Below are 21,107 nucleotides of genomic sequence, written 5' to 3'. Positions count from 1 at the left end.
GTCCCCTTGAGGATGGCTACAAAAACTAAGGAATTCCCTTGAAATCTAACCTTACCATTACCATGTCAATTTCTACAGCAGAAACAGAAAATGTTTAGAGCCTGTTCCAAAAAACGTTTGCCAGCAGGATGTAGGCCTGCCTCAGCGCCACCTCTTTACCTGTTTCTAGACTGATCCAAAGTAACTGCTATCATTGGGCTCAAAATGCAATTTTGGAACGCCTTGCAGCGCAGAGTACTATCAGATGGGGCCCCTTTAGAGAAGTTGCCTACTGTCATTGTAAAATTTGCACATTCTGAGCCACTGCAATGGTTTTAAGTTTGTCAGGCCTACTGGCCAGGGGCTCCAAGCAGTTGCCCGCCTTGCCTGTTGACAAGCAGCACCTCTGGTCACAGTGACTTTTACTTGTGGTTTTTGTAGCCCCTCTTGTCCGGTGATTTTTCCCTCCATGGTAACTTAACTTGTGATAAAAGTCACATGTTGAGCCCATAATTAACATGTCACTGGCGTTTAGCTTGCGATTCACCTCGCCGGATCTCCAATTCTTTGCGTTTTTCGCTTCTTGAAGGCATTTTGTTGCTTAAGTGTAGATTTGTGTCCCATCGGCGTCCCAGTACCTCCCAAAGAGATAGAGGCCAATTTCACAGCCAGGGATTAAGCTTCATCCCTGACTAAACTCATTTTTCCCCCAATGAAAACCTTCATTGAGACAGAAAATTACTCTCAGACTTGTAGCGGCATTTATTTCTGTGATACTACACCCCCATACGCCTTCCTAAGTTTGACAATCACTAATTATCCCACGGCTTTCCCTCCGGCAGTTTCTTTATTTAGTCACTCAGTTTGAAACTTGCTGTCGAAAGGTGTTTGAATGCACCAAATTACCGCTTCTTAAACCAATTATTGGGACCAGTTTTTGGGATTTATAGAATCACAGATGTGAAAATGACATTCGAAATGGACATGAACTGCTGGTTAAATCATACAGACTGGACGGTGGCACTATTTTCCAGTGAACACGTTGTTTTTTTAGAAGTCTTCATCTTCCTTTAGTTCCAGATTACAGTTGAGAACTTTTTCTCCCTGGTGTCTGGCCACAGCATGTCAAGCAGTATTAGGTTATCTGCTCTCCAGGGATTAACCGATTTGCTCTGGTCTGAAGGAATGTGTGAGAGCTGAACGGCTGTGGCAGAGCGGACAGCGGATCAGAGTGCTCTCACCCCGCCCAAGGAGACACGGACTGGGAGTTAACACTGGGGGTGTTTATGCTAATACACTTTATAGTTCAGGGTATCTGCTTTAGCCTCAGGTTTTTTGGTACAAATGGAGCAATGAGCAACATAAGAGTCTTGTAGGAAAAACGCAAGTTTGTTTTTAGAGATCATGGAAAATTTAATTGTTGTTACTTTGTGGTGGATAAAGCAGCTGTAAGTTTTGGACACCCGATCTGTTTTTTGGACATGTTTGGTTAACCAAGCCATAATGTTTGAATTGGCTCTGACTGCTATAGGGTCCTTAATGGTTCAGGATCAAGTTCAGGATACTTCCAATGTCATGTTTGACCTCACCCATACCTTGCATCAACTTACATTATAACAATCCCTTGCAGTGCTTACATCCTTGTAGCCTTGTTTTTGCTAGTAGCTATTTACATTTTTAAGTGATATTTTGGTCCAGAGCTCTTGATATACTAAAGTCCCCACCATCTTCCAGTTGATATTCTTCAGACATGGATGCAGGGTTGGCCTCGATCTTCCTCCTTGCAGCGTGCTCAGATTACTCATCGCAGCAGAATGTTTTCTGCTGATTACGACAAAGTGTGATGTGCTTTCCCACGCTTCTCATGTGTTTGTGTGGCGATGTCATCAACCAGCAGCAGTTTGGATCTCACAGTGATGACATCATGTGTTGTTGTTGCTAATCGGTTGGTGACAGAGAAGTCTTTGGGGTGGGGTAATAAAAGGCTGTTGGAATAAAGAGACATAGATATGGTGAGTTTTGTCATTTAATTGGTACATTTTAATGTCATGGATGGATAAAGCTTCAAATTGGGAAGTTCTTACACTTATACCAAACGTATGTTCCAGTTGTATGAATGTTGACCCGTAGGCATCTTTATCTGCAAGGCTAAGTCGACAAGTTGTTAAACACACAATATGTAAATTCCACCACAAGGGGGCTCTCACTCAAAACATTAACAAAAGATGACATTGAGGCTGGCGGGGAATCATGGGAGTGATTCTCTCTGCTACAATTTTGACAACAAATCCATCATTCTGGTCATTTTCTAAACAACAATTAGCAAACATTTACTCGTTCCAGCGTCTTTTTTTGGATTTGCTGCTTTTCTTTGACATTCATGGTCTATTGGTTTTGGACTGTGGTTGGAAAAAGGAAAAAAAGCAATTTGCAGATTTAATTTTGGGGTCTGGAAAATGTAATGAACAAATTTAACAACTTTTTGTTTCACATTTATAAAGACGAAAGGTTTCATCCTGAAAATAATTAGATTGATTATAAAATAATTGTTCCAGTCAGGTTCCAGATAATTTTGATAGCTTCTGCAAAATGCTGAATTAGAACAACTATTGCATCTCTATTGGGAGAAAGATAGTGGGCTTAGCAATGACCCCCTTCAACCTACTTTAAATTTTTAAAATGATGAAAACCACTTTGTTTTGACTTTTCTCCAGTTTCACTCAGCAGCTACAGCAAGTACTTGAGGTTTTCCCTGCAGAGAGAGAGTCAATGAATTTTGGAGATTTCTTTTATTCCAGCATCTCAAATTATTTGAGCAATAAAAATGATGTGCAAATCATAAAAAAAACATTAATTCCCAGTCCTTTGTTGATTTTTTGGAGTTTGTCTTTCAGCGTCTCCAAGAGATTTAGATGATTTAAAGTGTTTTCATTTAACCAAACACACACTGTTCCATATTTATAATTCATTTCGTAATCATTTCTATGGCGTTTATTCAAATGTTGCGCAGCTCAGTCTGTCACAAAATCCCTCGAGCAAACAGAAGCTGCACGGCTACATCTGCAGCCACAGATTTGGCCTCTCTGCATGTTGAAGTGACGATTCTGCTCTTTCCTGATGTATTCGTATTGTTCTGTGGCTTTGGGGGGGGAGCTAAATGTTTAACCACCAACCAGCAGCACTGATTATTATTTGATTTAGAGACGAAGGGCTACGACTGCAGGGGACAAATGGAATTAAAGAGCATAATAGAGCAGAACTAAAGACCAAAACACTGGGCATGCAGGTCTAATCCTCCCTCAGCTACACAGTGTAGAGCAAGACGAGGAATGTGGAGAGTTTATCTGCATGTGTTGTTTTACTTGTTTACACTGGAGGATTAAATGGCCGCCCATGAAATTTCAAATATGGATAATTAAACCCTCCAAAATGAGGATAGTTCTCCCCTGTTCACCTTAAAGATAGGTTTACTGTAATCTCCACCAACGTAGAGCTGCGCTCTATAATTATTTTAAACTGAATAGACTGTTTTTTTGTTTTGTTTTTTGGCTTTTTATGCCTTTATTTGGAGACAGGACAGTGGATAGAGTCGGAAATTTGGGAGAGAGAGCACAGGGAATGACATGCGAGAAAGGAGCCACATGTCGGATTCTAACCCGGGCCGCCCGCTTGGAGCTCCATCCATTGGGGCGCACCAACCACTAAGGCTACCAACACCCTGAATAGACAGTTTTCAAAGTATCAAAATTGATGCTACAAAACCAAAGATGTTGAATCTGTAGATAGAGATTACCCACAATGCAACTCAACATCCGACAATTCAATGGCAAATTCCGATGTGTTTTTTGCTAGCAGCTGCTAATTAAGCCTCCAAAGCCCCCAAAAAGGTGCTGTTGGTTGGTGGCTAAACATTTAGCTCCCCCAAAAGTCACAGAACAATACGACTACATCAGGAGAGAGAAGAAACTCATTTCAACATGCAGAGAGGCCAAATCTATTGCTGCAGATGTAGCCGCGCTGCTTTTGTTTATTTGAGGGATTTTGTTACAGACTGAGCTGTGCAAAATTTGAATAAAAGCCATGGAAATTCTTGCAAAATGAATTATAAATATGGAGCAGTGTAACAGTGAGGGTTTGGTTTGAATGAAAACAAGGTTCTCTCTTTGGGATGCTGAACAACAAACTCCAAAAAATCAACACAAGATTGAAATAAACTGTTTTTCTTGGTTTACTGTAACATGAATCATTTAAATGATTGAAGCCTTTGGAAACGTGGAATAACAGGATTTCACAAATGATTTGACACTCTTCAGGGAAACCTCAAGCACTTACTGTAGCTGCTGATTGAAACTGAAGTACAGTAGTAAGTGGGTTTGATTTTAAAGTTGTTGTTTTTTTAAGTACTTGATGCAGGATGCAAAGACACAGGCAAGAAGACGACTAAGTCTGCACTCCAGAAGCTACAATGTCTGATCAACTTTGTCTGATATTGGGCGAGAGCCTGATATGTGGTGGTGAACTTCATTAAAAGTGATTTTGAGCAGCTTCTGGTGTGCGGAATCAGTCTACTTTATTTTTACAACATTTAATTTAAAACCTACATACTGCCATTTTCCTTGCTCCTCAACATCCAAAATGTTCCAAAAAGCAACAAAAAATACTTCAGCAACAGTTGTTTTTACCAGAGAGATAGGCGGTTATGAGTCTCCCCCTCAGAGCTGTTTAAAAAGCTCCTCAGTTTGCCAGGAAACGGCAAACCAACAGGTGTTGCAGCGATGGAAGTGGGCAAAAGAACTGGTTCGGATAGAAGTGATTGTAGCTGGCTAAACACTGAAGCTTCAACTGGAAAATGGCAAACTGGAAGGAAACCCTGAAGACAGCTCTCTTCAATGTTTTCAAATTGAAATTGTGAGTATATTTAGTCATTTCCAGTACTTGTTTGCAGTTTATCTGAAGGACTGAACATGTTTCTGCCTATATGTGTAACCTTTGGCCCTTTAACTGTATAATAAGCTTAAAAAAAGCTGCTGATAGCCAAATATCACATACGAGAGATGTGACACCACCAGCTGAAGTCGGTAATGTTTTCATACATGCAGATTGAAATCCTGACTCGGGCGTCTGGCTCTCAGTCTTTTTCAGCATATTGGTGACAATCTGGACGGTCTCGCGCCACTCTGAACAGGATGGCAGTTGCACGATACAGGGATCTCCTGTTACATAACAGTCTGCATGAGAGATTAGAATAAATTATCAGAGAATCTGTCTGTTTGCCCAGACTGACCTCAATCTCTGCATGTTGGACTTGGGCTTTTAGTTGCTCGAGAACCTCTTTTTATAGTTTATATGATGTATAATAGGTGACTAACTAAATGAATTAACGTTGAGTAAATAGAGTAATAATAGAGTTAATACACTAAAAACCACAGCTTCAGTTTGTTCTTTGAAGCCATGTTGTACTAAATCGGCACCATGTAATACAGCGTGAAGGCAAACAAAGGAAATCGTTGTGTATCACTGTGTTGAGATGTTGCGTTCTGTGGTTGCATCAGGGTTGCCTTCAGGGTGTTTCTGCTTCAGGCTGACGAGGGAGCACTGAAAGTTGAACAACCCCCCCCCCCCCCCCCAAAAAAAAAAGTTACAGTATTTTGGTTTTATTTCCTCCTTTGTGCATCATTGTTCTGCCTGGTTTGTTTATTCCCTAAACTGAAACGGTCCTTCTGTCGTCAACCCCTCTGTTTCGCTGTATTTCTTCCCCCACTTACTGTGCATGTTTTTGTTCTATTCCTCTGGTTTCTGTCTCTGGATGTGGACGCTAACATGGCAGTCTGACACAGATGATGGATGGATGAATGAGCAGTGATCCTCAGAGAGTTTCAGAAGGACAACAAAAGTGTTAAAACAGAAGATAAAAGAGCCACGAGGATGGTAAGGAGGTGTAAGAATCAGAGGAAAGACGAGGCAGTGAAGCAGCAAAAAACAAGAGATTGAAGAAGAACTGAGAGGGGGAAAGATAAAAAGATGTGGAATTATATCTACATTTCCCTCGTCCCCATCATGTGGTCTGCTGAAATCTTTCCCCCATAGTTCCCAACCCTCCACACACACACCATCACCATGACCACATTATCTGTCCCAAACCAGAGTTATATAACTACATCGGGGTTCTGCGCCAGATATCTCCTTATGTAAGACCACTCTCTCCCAAGCACAGAGTCACAACAGCTGAATTTTGACTTCTGGTAATGATGGAAGCTTTTTACTCACATTTTTGAGCGGAGAAAGCAGCTCTCAGTGTCTATTTTTGAGTTACTACATTGTCATATAGACTGTATGAGAAGCTGATGATGTTGGTTTTGAAGCCTCCAAGTTTGACTTTCTGTCAGCTGCTACCCTTCTCCTACCAGCCAATGGTAGCATTAGCTTGATTAGCAAGGAGGTACGTGTAAGGGCCTTATTGATGAGATGCTAATTGTGGCTAGCAAAAAGAAAACAGGCCTTGAACAAACTAACTTATTGGAGAAATGAACAAACAACTCCAAGCAGACCGAATCACTCAAACAGTAAATCTTTTTAGTTTGCTCTTTAACAATCCCACTTTCATACAAGACGCTCTCATATCAGTGTCCTCGCGTTGTGTTGTTGGTTTTTGCCTCAGCGTTCGGGGATGGAACAATCTTCAGTATTTGGCTGCTGTTGGCTGAACAAATGGACAAACCTGCTGTTGTGGATTAATCTGTGCACACACACACACACTGATATCACTGAAACATGTGCAGCTGTTCATCCCTCATACGGCCAGTCATCACTGATATCATACTCTTATCACAATCATTGGAAACACATTTAATGAAGATTCCCATGATGTCACATATCAGGTAATAATGTCATTAGAAAGGTAGAAGTTACATCTTCTGCTTAAGGGCCAGTTGTAGATACTTTTATTTTGTAGTATGTCTTATGTTGGCTACTTTTTATTTGCCTAATTAACCAACAAACATGTTTGAAAAACAAAATTTCACTATTAATCCCACCTGTTTGTGGCTTTCCCAAGGTTGGTTGGCAATGAAGCTGCAATGATTCTCTGATTAACAGATTTGTGATCAAAAGGATAGAAATAACCAATACTCAATGTTGAGTATTTGTTTGTTCTACCTTCTTACATATTTAGCTTTGTGGCTTTCTGTTGGTTTGTGAATGGAAATTTGGGGTTCTAAATGATTGGTTTATCATCAGAAACAAATTTAAGTTTTCATTTTTGACTCTTGAAAATCTTGCCAACCCTTCTTTTTTTTTAAGAAAGATTATCAGACATTTAATTGATTGACTGACTGACAAGTTTTGTCAATCAGTTTTAGAGATAATCGTCAGTTTTATTTAAAAAAAAGTTATTGTTTAGCCTGGTTTATACTTTTGCATTGAATCTACGCTGTAAGGGCCTATGCGACTGTTAGCTGTCTACGCGGCTGTTAGCGGCCTAAGTGGCTGTTAGCGGCCTAAGCGACTGTTAGCGGCATAAGCGGCTGTTAGCGGCCTAAGCAACTGTTAGCGTCCTAAACGGCTGTTAGCACCACATACTCGTCTGCTAAGCTCTTTAACACACCTAAAAACACTTGTTGGCCGTATGATTTTTATGCGAGTAATGTTGCCAGTTTCCGGTTCTGCCACATTTTAGGAAGTAAAGTGTCCTTAACTTAAACCGTAATAACATACAAAATAAAAGCATAACAAAAACTGTTCTGAAATGCAAATTATGTAATTTTAACCATGCGATAAGAAACGTGACTTATTGTGATTAACGACTGAAATATAATGATTAATCTAAATTAGAAAATTATAGATTTGACCGCCCCTTTAGAATCTTAACATATTTTCTCTCATCATATCACAAAATGTTTCACTGTTGATGAGCCTTGTTATCTTGTGAAGCACAGGATATACAGTATGTTGTGCTTTACCGTTGTGAGCAGAGGAACACTAATATGTTTTAACGCCTCCCACATGCTCTTATCAAACTCCTCGCCGTAATCTGGAGCTGTGGGGGGTGGATAAGTGGATTATCAACGCGCACACACGCACACATCAAAATATAAACACACGTGCACATGTATTAATGCAAACTTGTAGGCTTTAAAACAAGATTAAGACGGCAGGTGACAGTTGTTGACAATCCTCTCCCTCAGAATAAGACGATCAAGAGAAAGATGTTGGGACAATATGTTACACTTGAGCTGTTAAGGATGAACAACATGATCAACCAACAGCCAAAAAATAAATTATCTTTCTTTTTCTCACAGTCTGTGCAAAGAGAGTCCCTGAAAACTGATTACTGTCAGTATACATTCTTAAAAAGTCTGAGTATTTTACACATAGGACATTGTGTATAAATCATGAATTAAGACACTAAATATAAACAATGCACAGTGTGTTGATCTGCCAGCAAAGGCTGGTAAATTTTGTAAAGACTTCCAGGTATATGTAAGGCTAACATTCAATCTACACCAGATGTCACAACCACTAAAACAAAGCCAAGAAAATATGACAAATGATACAGTGTGTCTTTATCGTACATGATTCACTGTAAGTCTTTTTGTCACGCTTTGGAAGTCTTTTTCTCTTCATATGCATCGACAGTGTTTTTCTCTTGGCTCCTGTAAGAGCAGGACTGATATCACCAGGGGACTTCACATATCTTGTTCTACATCAGGGACTCGTTGATGATTTCAACAGCTTACAGCTCTGCCGTCTCTTTAGTTTCTAAAAAGACAGAGATCCAGAGAATGCATCGCCTGAGAGACTAAAAGTCTCTGCTACTATTTCAGCTCCACTTTGGGATTGTTTCTTTTTCTCCTAAACATGGGGTTTTCTCTGCTGTTCTTACTTATATCTTTTAAAATTAGTCTTCCATGGAGAATCTGTAGATGTAGAGTATAGTTTTTCAGAACCAACACCAACACTAGTAGCAATACCAATTCAACTACAAAAACCAATACCAGTAACAACCCCAACATCAACACCAGTATCAGTACCAACACCATTACCAATGCCAGTATCAGTATCAGTACCAGTAGCAACACCAGCACCAATACAGTACCAAAACCAGTGCCAGTACAAGTACCAGTACCAACACCAACACCAACACCAACACCAACACCAACACTTACACCAATACCAATACCAGAACCAGTAACAGTACCAACAGCAGTAGCAACACCAGTATTGATATCAGTACCAACACCAACACCAACACCAACACCAACACCAATACCAGTATCAGCACCAGTAGCCACATCAGTATCAATACCAGTACCAACACCAACACTAAAACCAACACCAGTACCAATACCAACACCAGTAACAGTACCAATACCATTAGCAACACCAGTACTGATATCAGTACAAACACCAACACCATTACCAATACCAGTATCAGCACCAGTACCAACACCAGTACCAATACCAGTACTAACACCAACACCAACACCAGAACCAGTAGCAGTACCAACACCAGTAGCAACACCAGTATCCGTATCAGAATCAGTACCAGTACCAGTACCAGTACCAGTAACAGTACCAGTACCAGTACCAACCTCTGTACCAGTATCAACACTTACACTTTGCATCTCGTCTTTTTTCAGTTTTCTCGTCTTGACTTCTACACATTGCGCATGTCGTAGTTTCTCCTTCTGGTGTGTTCTCTCTTCCTCACTCCATCCCTCAGTTCTTGTGTTGTTGTCAGGTTTTTTTTTTCTTCTCTGAGTCGATACCATCTTCTACATTTGGCCACGGGCCGATGGACAAATGGACAAGCCAGAGAATCCTGTTGGTTAAGTCGTACACACACAAAAATCTCACACTCACCCACACACACACTTTGATTACTGGAATGTGTGCAGCTGTCTTTTCAGGATTTCTTGAATCTTCTTTGTCTTAAGACTCGTACAAAGCACCTTTAAAGAAAACATTGGCTTACAAGTGATGCAAGCAGAATGTACTGTACATTCATGCCTACAGGATGGGGGATGAAAGTTACACATCTACACACAAGCACACACACACACACACATTAAGGCAGGATTAAAGGCTAAGGATGGCTTTAAGGATGTGTTGGCGACAATTTATTACATTTCTACACACATTTTGTCAGTGTGATTATTTTGTGTGTTTACTTTGGCGGCAGAATAGTGTAATCCTAGATATCTCCCTTATTTGCTCTCAGTATGCACACACCCACACACAAACAGACACACACACATTTTTATGTATCGGAGTGTAATCTGTGTTCACGTCCCGTCAGAATCCTTGCTCAGCATGAATCGTTAAAAAGCACTTAATTACCCATAATCCACTCTGGGCCAGATGTCTGCCCTGTTGGAGGGGTCAGAGTGTGTGGGTGTATTTATGTGTCAATATCTGCAACCATATGTGCCAACATCTCCTGACTTTTCTTGTTTTCTCAACCCCAACACCCATGCTTGTTTTCTGTTATTTTTCCTCACTTGTGAATATTTTGTGAATTGGATTTTGTTCTTGTTTATTCTCTTGTCAGTGTTGCTCCACCTCATTCTGTCTTGCCCACAGATCTGTTCATCCCTCCCTCTTTATTGCTCCCCTCCCTCCCTCTTACTCTCATTTCTGTTCGTACTCACTTGGACCCAGAGGGGATCACAGCTGACTTGTTGCAGTTTCCCTCAAAACAAACTTAACAGACCAAACACTTAAAGGTACAGTACTTTACCCGGTGTGTCTCAGTGATTTTGTGTGTTCATGCTTGTTACATGTCTCACTTTGCTTCTTGTTTGTGGCGGTGGATCAAATGCAGCGTTATACAGGTACAGACTTTGAACCAAGATGTGGTTGCTTGGTGATGATTGGGAGTTTTATGGCTTTATTGTGATTTTGCAGCTTTAAGAGTTGTCTCGTTATTGTTTGATTTGACAAGTTTCAGTTTTGATTGGGTCATCTGATCTTGAGCTGGTGGTGGAGAATGTGTCATGTGTTTAAACTGTTAAAGAGGTTGCATTACTATCACTGTTTTATTACTTTGAGTAGACAGTGGACCAACCAAACAGTGTTTGATGCTGATTTTCTTGTTCTCTCTGTTGTCAAAAAATGGTGCAAATTGAAAAGTATTTATAATAAAACATAATTGAAAAAAGGGATATTTGCATTATCTAAGGCTGTGTCTGAACATACCAATGTAATATTTCCAATGCCACAAGAAAAATGGTTCACTGACATTCATCACTGGAGCAGCCTATGGAGGTCTGTCATGTGCGCTGCCTTCAGCTGTCTGTCTTCCACTGCCAGATTTCCTCTTCTTCAATCAAACATTTTGTATTTTGTGGATATTTTGTTGAAAGCTTGCTCTGCCTTTGCTCTATTTACAATGTCATGGATAAAATACAAAATGTGTGGCCTCGTCAGCATAGAAGTCATCAATATATCACTCAGGACATCGTCATGTGCCAATTTGGTGGCCATCGCCAACCCTATTGGTCCTACCAGCATTTGAAAGTCATGCAGGTTTATTGTAAGTCATGATTTCGTTTTTGATCGAAGTAAACTTTGTTAATTCACTGGAAAAAAATTGTATTGACAAAGAGTCCCCTATAGAGTTTATTTGTATACTTATTAGCTTAGTTTGCTATCAAAAGATCACTAGCTTACAAAGCTAGTAATTGCTACACTTCCCAATCTAGAGCACATTGGGTAGAGTATGGTTGCCATGGCGCTTTCCGGTCTGATATTTGCTTAGAACAAACAAGGCTATAAACCAAATATTGTTATATTTACCTATTATAAGAACGAGCACAAAATTCAAACCCAGAGAAAGCTGAATTAACAAAGTTTGGCTGAACCAGTTTGCTTCCCTAACCAGCCAATCAGACACCGGAATTGTGGTTTTGTTGGATGTTGTCTGAGTGAATAAAGTCATCAAAATTCAGACAGTTACCTCTCACAGCCAGCATTTGATGTTACCATGTATAGCACTCAGAAGTGTAAAGCATGAAGAAAAATCAAAGGCTCCACATTTCTCTTCAGCTCAGCGAGGGGTCTACTTTCAACAAAGTTTTCGGTCCTTGAATAACCTTGATGTGTCAGTTCGAATTTTTAAACTTCATAACATCTTAACTGGAAAGCGGGATTTATTTCCTTTGGGCAAGATTTCATTTTGAAATTGGGCAATGTTTGATTTACTTGGAGGAATCACTCTGGTACTCCTTAACCATATTTGTTTGCAGTCTTCTTGGGGGGGCAAAATAAGTTACTCTTTACACCTTTACTTGATTTCTGTTAGAAACTGGACCAGCAGGTAAATCATTGCTGATGCCATGTTTCTTAATAAAGTCTACATAGATGAGAAACCATTGGAACAGGCCATCATGAAGGTAAACAAAGCTTGCATGCTGTTGTCAAAGGATGGGGATCTTTTGTTTGCCTTACTTTGATGCCTCCTTTCTCTCATAGCAGCCATTAGTTTGGTATTATGAGAAGGCTTGGCTTGGCATGCGCTGCATTGTTTGCATGTTAGTTCAAGGTCGGGCCATGTTCCGTGTGAAACAGATAGGAGGACAGTAAATATTATGGGTGCTCGAGGGAGATTTGAGTAGTGGGAAGGAAGGATTTCTTATCCTTAAGTGAACCTGTGTGAGAACTGAAGCGATGTGGAAGGAAAAGACAGAACTCCTGGGCATTTTGTGTGACGTGAGAAGGAGTGTGAAAAGGCAGAGAGTGGGAAATTTTATCACCTTGTCTGGCTTTTTCTGGGACAGTGAGAGAAAGAGATGGGGATAAAAGGGTTGTGAAGGCAGCGAGAGAGAGAGAGAGAGAGAGAGAGAGAGAGAGAGAGATGCTGAAATAGTAAAAAAAAAAAGAAAAAGAAAGTGTTCAAAGAAACGAGAACAGCTCGATTAAAAAGAAAGCACCTTCGGCATTTGACAGATCTCTAAAACAATGAGAAACGGAGCAAACGTCCCCGTTAGTCACAGTGATCGCTGACGAGTCGCAGCAGATTGTGTGGAATCGATGGTGTCGACTTAACGAGATGTTCTGAAAAATGGCAAATCGGCAAGAAAAGGAACAGCTCGCTCTCTAACAGCTCTGTCCCCCCTCCCTCTGGGCGTTCAAATTGTTACGTAAGCGGCAAAATCAAATATAGGAAAAGGCTAAAAATGCCATCATTGTGGGAGGCCCAGGGATGAACCTGGATTACCGATGATTTAGGGATATTTGTAATGGGGAATCCCAGCAGATTTTACTCTGAACATATGTTTCTAGTGCCAAAGAACATGAACTGCGAAAGGAAGGAAAGGAGGAAATGAAAATTGCAGGTCAAGGTTCAGTATTTAGCAGCTGTTCCTCATCATTTCTGCATGAGTAGGCTACAGGGTCAATACTAAATCCCGTGATGCTATCCCTTTTGTTCTGGTTTTGGCAATTTAGGCTTAACACATTGCTTGGTCCAGACTGCAATATTTCACCAATAATCAAATGGATTGTGATAAGATTTGGATCAGATATTCATGAACCCCCTGAGAATCTAGCTGATGAGTTGGGGGTACAGCAGTGCCCTCTAGGGGGGTACTATGCGGCCCAAGTATGTTGAAATAAAAAATGACAATATATACCCCCCCAGGATGAATAGGTAGTAAGGTAATAACTCTTTGCTGAAAGATGAAAACAACATGAAAGTTCCAAATCTGCAGTTCCTCAAATGGCCACATGAGGCTGGATCCAAAAGTGAGTCAATCACCATAGACACCCGTATAAAAGTTAGCAGAATTAAACTTGACAACAGCCTGGTACAAAACGGACTGGACTCTGTAGATATTGTCCCATCTTTTAACCATAAGTTATATTCAGGCTTTATGTTATTTGTCAGTGACAGACATTGAACTGGCCCCCTTGTCCAAAAAAGGTCAATTCTGGCTCCAAAAAACCAAGATGGCGACGGTTGGAATACTAAATTTAAGTCTCTAAAAAGGCTGTCCAATAGCTGTATCCACAGCTGTGCATTGTGTTTGCTAATTGGCCAATATTAGCATGCTAACACACTTAAAGATAATGTGGTCAATATGGGACACAATTTTACATGCTGAATCATGTTAGCATTGTTGCATTGTAAGCATGCTAGTACTCTATGAGTAATGTGCATAATACGCTTTTTGAGGTTGCCGTTGATATTTGCATGGATTGTTTGTTTTTATTGTTTTTATCTGTTGGTGCTATTATGGAGGCAGCTATGATGGACAGTTAAGTGTGTTGTGTCATGTTGTGTCATATAATTGCGTAACTGATGTTTCAAAAAAGCCTAAAGCACCTTGAAAAACAAAGTTATCAACGATAGTAAATTTAGATTTTTGGTCCTGTTAAACTTTGCTATCCTCCATCTTCGCCTTTTTTTTAGACATATCACTTGTGGCATTGGGGTAAAAGTGCATTTTTCTCTCATTTCTGACTAAATGATTTACTCGTTAATAAGGCAGACTTCTGTCAGCTGTCCCCTGTAAACAGTGTCAACAGAAAAACAGAGAAACAGACATCATCCGTCCTGCATGACACAGTCAACACTCCCTCTAAAAAATCATTTAAAAAAAGCCTAATAAAGAGGAGAATAATCTACCAAAATGTGTCTCTGGGGGAGTGGAAATGAGCCGTGAAATAATGTTTCTGTTCCACTGCTCAGGCTGTTTCTAATGTGAGAGCTCTTTGCAGACATAAACATCCCAATGAAACCACAGAGCGCTGAGTCCATTGTTGTTTGTAGAAATCAGAACAATGTCTCATCTTCATTCCTTTGTGTTCGATACTATTAACTGTCAAGAAATGTTAAATGAAAGGCAGACATGCTGAACTCCAATCAGACTTGGAGGTATAGATTTTATAGATGCTTCTTATTTGTGAGGTTTCCACTTAAGTTGAATGTAGGGATTGTTACCAAAATCCAGGACCAACATGGTTCCGGTACCAAAAAGTCTGATACCTCCCGAAATTACAACACAGATTTTGGTGTTTCATCTCGGTAACACACACTAAATATCTGACCCCGATAACCTTTTCTACCTTCTCTGCTAAGTGAGCTATCCAATATTATCCTCCGGTGTTCAGAAACAGATGATACAGGCAACAGAAGTATTGTCACATGGGCCGCAACAAGAGTAAACACCATGTACGCTACTAGCTTCAAGTTAGCTTAACTAGCAGCTACCATCTGAAACAAGGCACAGTGACTTTAGAGCCAGACGGTCCTACACGCTTGCTGATCACAGGGCTCTGCCTCTTCGTGTCAGAGTGGGTGTCAGTGACTGACTGTTTACAAGTCTTGGCTCAGTGTTACTTGAGCCCAGCGCGGCACAGATTAGCATCTCCATTTCAACTGATCTACCTGCTAAAGGTGTGTTTAAAATGATGCCACACAAGTCCAAGATGATTAAATCAAGATGGCTGTGTCAGCGACTCGTTGTCTAGGGGCGGCTGGCATTGTGTAACTCCTTACAGTGTCATCAAAACTCTTATTCGGCTTATCTTGAGAAATGACTGAAACAAAGAAACTTAATTAAAATGAACTGAGAAATCATCTCATGTCTAAATTAGGGATGAGACATTTTCTTTCAAATATTCAAATAGTTAATCATTTAAAAGAATCAAATTGTTAATGCAACTTTTATCTCATCTGATCAAAAATAGGTTTTATTATGTTTGCTGTTGTTGAAACGCCCATCACTAGTCCAAAAAAGGAGTGTTTAAACAAGTGTTTAACTTGTCAGTTCAAAAAATGCTTACTTTGAAACTACAGTACAATCTGGTACATTTTCACACCAGCACTAAATATATCCGCACAGTGCTGGTGTCATATCTTTTTCTCGACTCCTCAGTGAAGTCAGCACCTTTTTCTAACCGCTGTTGATGTGAGATGAAGCAGAGAATAAGAGGAGGAAGAAGAGGTGACGAAGCACTGTGAGCGTTTGAAGAGGACAGATTTAAGAAAGCAACATGTTCAGACCATAACGACGTCTCTTTTTAGGCTTTAGCATGAGTGGTGCAAGCTAAGTGCTAATGACATCAACATCTTATAACAGTTAGCATGACTTAAAGTTGCCTTGCTCACTTTGAATTAAACAGACAGCCCATTTGGTAAATTATAACAAACAAACATTCATCAATTACAAGTTGGATTATGTTTTAATTTAAGTTTCCCTTTGTCCTGTTTTTGTATTAATAATGTAGCTGTCATGCTAGCTAGGTAGTTTGTGCTAATATCTTCAGGATGAGTTGGCGTAGAGCTACAAACTCTTTTGTAGCTCTTTTTTGGGAGATTTTTGACTTTTTTAGGATAAGACAGCGAAGAGTGTGGGGGATGATATGCGGCAAATGTTAAGGGTCAAACTCAAACCCGGGACGGCCGCAAAGACTGTAGCCTTCATAGCGGCGCATGCTTTAACGGCGAGGCTAAACTGGCGCCCCAAAGTCTGTTTTTTTTTTTAATGTGAATTCAATTTTTAGATGATCATGAGTCCCCCACTGGTAGTACAGTTATTAAGAAACATGATTTGTGAAAGTCTCAGTAATTCAGCCATTCAAACATGGATAAGAGTAAAGCATATGATGTCACCTGATGTAGTTAGATTTGTGTTGTGAATCTGCTACGGCAGTCCATGAAACATCTGTGTGTCTCTCACCTGTTGTTTACATAGATGTGTTATGTTTCTGGATAAATGGAAAGGAAGGAAAAGGACAAATGGGGGACAGATAAGGAAGGTGTGTTCCCTGGGTCTTTGATGACCTGATGTCACGTCCAACCATCCACACACACATCCATTTCTCTCCTCTCCTCTCCTCTCCTCTCCTCTCCTCTCCTTTCCTTTCCAGTCCTCTCCTCTCCTCTCCTCTCCTCTCCTCTCCAGTCCTCTCCTCTCCTCTCCTCTCCAGTCCTCTCCTCTCCTCTCCTCTCCTCTCCTCTCCTCATTCTGTATTCTCCCCATTTCTCCTCACCCTCTCAATCTCATTCCCTGCACCGCTCACTTCACTTTCAATTTCCCTCCTCCGTCTTGAACAGACCCAGTCTTCATTTATTCATCCCTCTGACTCCCAGTCTCTCTCTCTTTTTTAAAAAATTCATTCTCTTTCCTTCCACCTTTATCAGCCCCCCTGCAGTGTATCCCATCAATTCTGTTTCTCCTTCTTACTCTGCAGTTTAACTGCGTGGCCAAAAGTATCTCGACAGCCAAATATTTCACCCATACACTTTTGAAACCTTTCCCAAAAAACCATCAGCATTATTTCTGCTGCGGTGCCTCACCAGGCTGCAGGGATTTTTCTCCCTCTCAGCCACATGAGCGTTCCTGAGTTACAAACACTTTGACACACAAGTAGAAAACCTGCACTTTATAAAGGGCCTGGTCGTGTGCATGGAGGTATGGTTGTCATGAAGTTGAAGGCACACTGATGTTTCTTACATCATTCAAATGCTCTGTTTATGTAATATGATCAAATCAGAGCGCAGGTACACAACGCTCAGGGAGAGGACTAAACAGGGCACCACTTCCTTTGTACCAGCGTTCAGCTACTACTTGACCCCCCTATAAAGCTACGAGTTAACCAGTCAGCCCTAAAAACTTCATTTATTCATTGATTCAATCCTTTAAATTGGAAGAGAGCGCCCCTTAATTGCACAACGGTCAGCTGTGCGAGGACGGAGGTGTCCTCATACTTTTGGCCAAATTGTCCCTCTGTTCTGTTTTCTGCTCACATCGCTGACGGTGACTCAATCCATCTCTCTCTCTCTCTCTCTCTCTCTCTCTCTCTCACTGAGCCAGCCCCTCCCCTTTTTTCTTATTACTCGCTCTACCTCCCTCACTGCATCCCCGTTTCTCCCTCTCTCTCTCGCTCTCTCTCTCTCTCTCTCTCTCTCGTCCTGACTCGATCTCCCTTCTCTTGCTCTCCGGCTCCTGATTGGCTACTTTCCGCCTGCCTCTTTATGAATTGAATGGCAGCGGCTGGATGCGACTGGCTGGATGATAATCAACACGAGTGCTCTCTTCCCCTCTCTCTCTCTTTCTCTCTCTCTCTTTCTCTCTCTCTCTCGCTCTCTCTCACGTATACACACACAATGCATACATGCTCATCGGAGACATAGAGCCTTTCATTTAAACATTCAGGGGTGCTCATACACACTTTCTCTCTCTACGCACACACACACCTGCATGCTTCCACACTGGTGAAAACACACACACACACACACACACACACACACACACACACACACACAGCCTGCTTTGTCAACAGCTCACGTATCGCAGCGCACTTGGGCGAGCTCTCACACACACACACGTCTTCCTCTCTCGCTCGCTCGCTCTCTTCCTCGTCTTCTGTCACTCTCTCGATCACCCTCGTCCGCAATCGCATGCCGGGCTTCACACACACACACACACACACACAGACACACACACACACACACACACGTAGACATGCAGTCACACACTCCAGGAAGGCTTCAGTGATCCTCTCTCTCTCTCTCTCTTTCACACACACTTTCTCGGTTTTCTTGCACTCACATGCTTTAATGCACACGACACACACACACCTCTCTCTCTCTCTCTCTCATAGTCAGTCAGTCAGTAAGTGTGTGTGTGTCGGTGGAATGAGGCGGTGATGTTTTGGGACAGGAAGAATACTATGGGCAATTCCCAACGACGGGCCAAAGGAAGACACAGACCCAAATCGGCAACAGGTACTTTACCTCTCTTTATTTATCGAATGTCAATCGCTCATTTGATCTATTTCCTGTCTGCGCAGTTTTGGCATCCATCCATCCATCCGGATTGTGTCATATCCAGGGGTCCACGAAGCCCTCCTTTCAGCCCCTCTATACGTTTATTATCCGCGTTTCATTCACATGTCTATAAACAGATCTTTAGAATCCGACCTTCTGCTCGTATGTCGTTTAATATCTGAAACGTTCAATCGGAAATCGTTCTATTTCAGGTGTTCCTCATCTTTGTTTTCCATTTTTTCCATTTATCAGTCTATCTACTATTCTTTCTCCGTCCATGCATGCCCAAAACCGCCTCATCGCTCCACCCAAAAATGTCTCTAATTGTGGCTTTTCATGGCCATGCATCCCTCTACAAGCTCATCCTTCATTTTTCTACACACGTCTGCTCATTCCATCCAAACGTCCCAAAAAACTGCTCATTGTAATCCAACGTTTTGTCCATTTTTCTTTCAATATCGGCATTTATCCTTTCTATCAAGTCAGCAGAATTCCCGTCTCTCATGTCCATGCAGCCTTCCTCCAGACCAGACCAGACCAGACCAGACCATTCATCTCTCCTCCCATTCATCCACTAATGTCTTTATGTATCCGTCTAGTATTGCTGTTCCATTTATCCTTCATCATCTCTTTATTGAAAGTGTCTTTACCTCTTAATGTCCTGCGTCCTTGCATCCATCTTTCTGTTTAGCCATCGATGTATATACGTCTTTTCCTCTGTGCTCCTCTGTCTATATCATACATTGTTTTTGCATTCCATTTTTCAATTTCTATGCAAAAATTTGTAACACAGTCGTTTTCTTTTCATCCCTTCGTCCAGTCCTCCGTCCATTCCTTTTTTTCCTCCATCAAGTCTATGCATACATGCTCTTGGTAAGCACCCATTAGTTCACCTTTCTTTCTGTTTATGGTTATGGATTTTAAAGGCCTCCTATCATCTGTTTTCTCCTATTTTGACGTCTTCCATCCATCCGCCTTACTCACATATCAGTTATACATCTTCATTCATTCACCTGTAGTATTTTCTGGATCTTTTTTTTTACTATCAGTCCATTCATACATCCATTAATCGTTCATTTTTTCATCCCCAAATCCAAAATGTACTCTATGCCTGTCTTTATAAACTCCTACGACTACATCATAGTTGACACGCCTCCATTTACCCACCTTTCTTTGAATCCACTGATCCAAATACTCAGTATTTTTTCATTGGTGTCTCATGTCCAGTTATCCTTTGTTTCATTTCGCCATCAACCCCATCCATTATTCTTCTTTGCTTCTATTCACAAATCGATCAAATCACACTGGTATTGCTTTGGCTTGTAATCCATCCAGTCTGTCCATTCACCTCTCCATCGTTCTCCTTATACTAGAAATGTTCTACATTTGTGTTAACACATTTATTCATGCTTTTTGCTTTTTTAATTCTTCTCCGTTTCCATCCATCTGATTTGTATCATTTTCATTTTTCTTGTGTCCCAACATAAAACTTTTCCCAACTTCATCAACCCATCCGTCCAATCTCCTTCAAACCATCGGATGTTTTTATTGATTATTTCCCAGTTTCCATCAATTCAAACTTTCTCAGATTAAGAAGTATTTAGTAAATACATCCCTCTTCTCGAGATTTCTTTAAATCCACCGATTTTGTTGTTCATGTCTTTCTTTTGCTCCCGATTATTTCCATAATTCTCAATTCCTTCATCAAAATGTCTCACATTGAAGCTTCTTCTGTCAACACTTTTACTCCTTCATGGATCTATCCATCTATCTAATCATCCCATACCTTTTCCCCCCTGCGTCCTTTCTTTCCTTCTTCAAATTACTCCATCTCTTTGTCTAGAATATCTCATTCGGTAATCAGGATTTTCTAGTCCAGTTCTTCTAGCTTTTCTCTCATTATTTTTTCACAAAAATGCCAGCAAACCTAACTTTATCCCACATCCTATACCAAATCCATTTATTTTGCTGTCAAAGTTTCTATCAAAAATCTAATATTTAATCTTAATATATGTATTCTATCCATATATGAATCAATCCATCCAAGGCAAGGAAACTTTATTTATATAGAAATTTCATGCACAAGGACAATCCACCTAAAATATTCAAATAAAGATAACATGTACATACAATCATACCGCAGGGGAAAGATCATTTAAAGTGATAACTATACATTTTCACAATTATTTGTGAAATGCAATAAGAGCCAATTCATGATCATTCAAATGAACATGAAAAAAGAGGGATTTTAAAATGTTAAGGTTTGGAGCACATCTAATCTCCTAATGGCAGTTTACCATCCATCCATCCATCCATCCACCCATCCATCCATCCATCCACCCATCCATCCATC

At 40.7% G+C, this 21,107-nt stretch overlaps 1 protein-coding gene across 3 annotated transcripts in view; it reads left to right on the top strand.

The window, feature by feature from the left end:
- nhsl2 (NHS-like 2) overlaps window positions 1-21,107 on the top strand; it is a 126,432-nt gene that overhangs the window by 32,984 nt on the left and 72,341 nt on the right. Inside the window, exon 1 of one of the 3 annotated variants that reach the window (XM_065950696.1) lies at window positions 15,382-18,712. The exons of the other annotated variants lie outside the window; for them this stretch is intronic. Within the exon in view, the coding sequence (XP_065806768.1) occupies window positions 18,634-18,712 (79 nt within the window). The 5' untranslated portion in view covers window positions 15,382-18,633. Of the gene's footprint in view, window positions 1-15,381; window positions 18,713-21,107 lie in introns of those variants that run through there. 3 annotated transcript variants of the gene reach the window in all.

This window comes from Labrus bergylta, chromosome 22, assembly GCF_963930695.1.
Source record: "Labrus bergylta chromosome 22, fLabBer1.1, whole genome shotgun sequence".
In the NCBI taxonomy this organism is placed as follows: Eukaryota; Metazoa; Chordata; class Actinopteri; order Labriformes; family Labridae; genus Labrus; species Labrus bergylta.
Note: the sequence above shows the minus strand (reverse complement) of the source record. Positions and strands in the feature narration are given on the sequence as shown.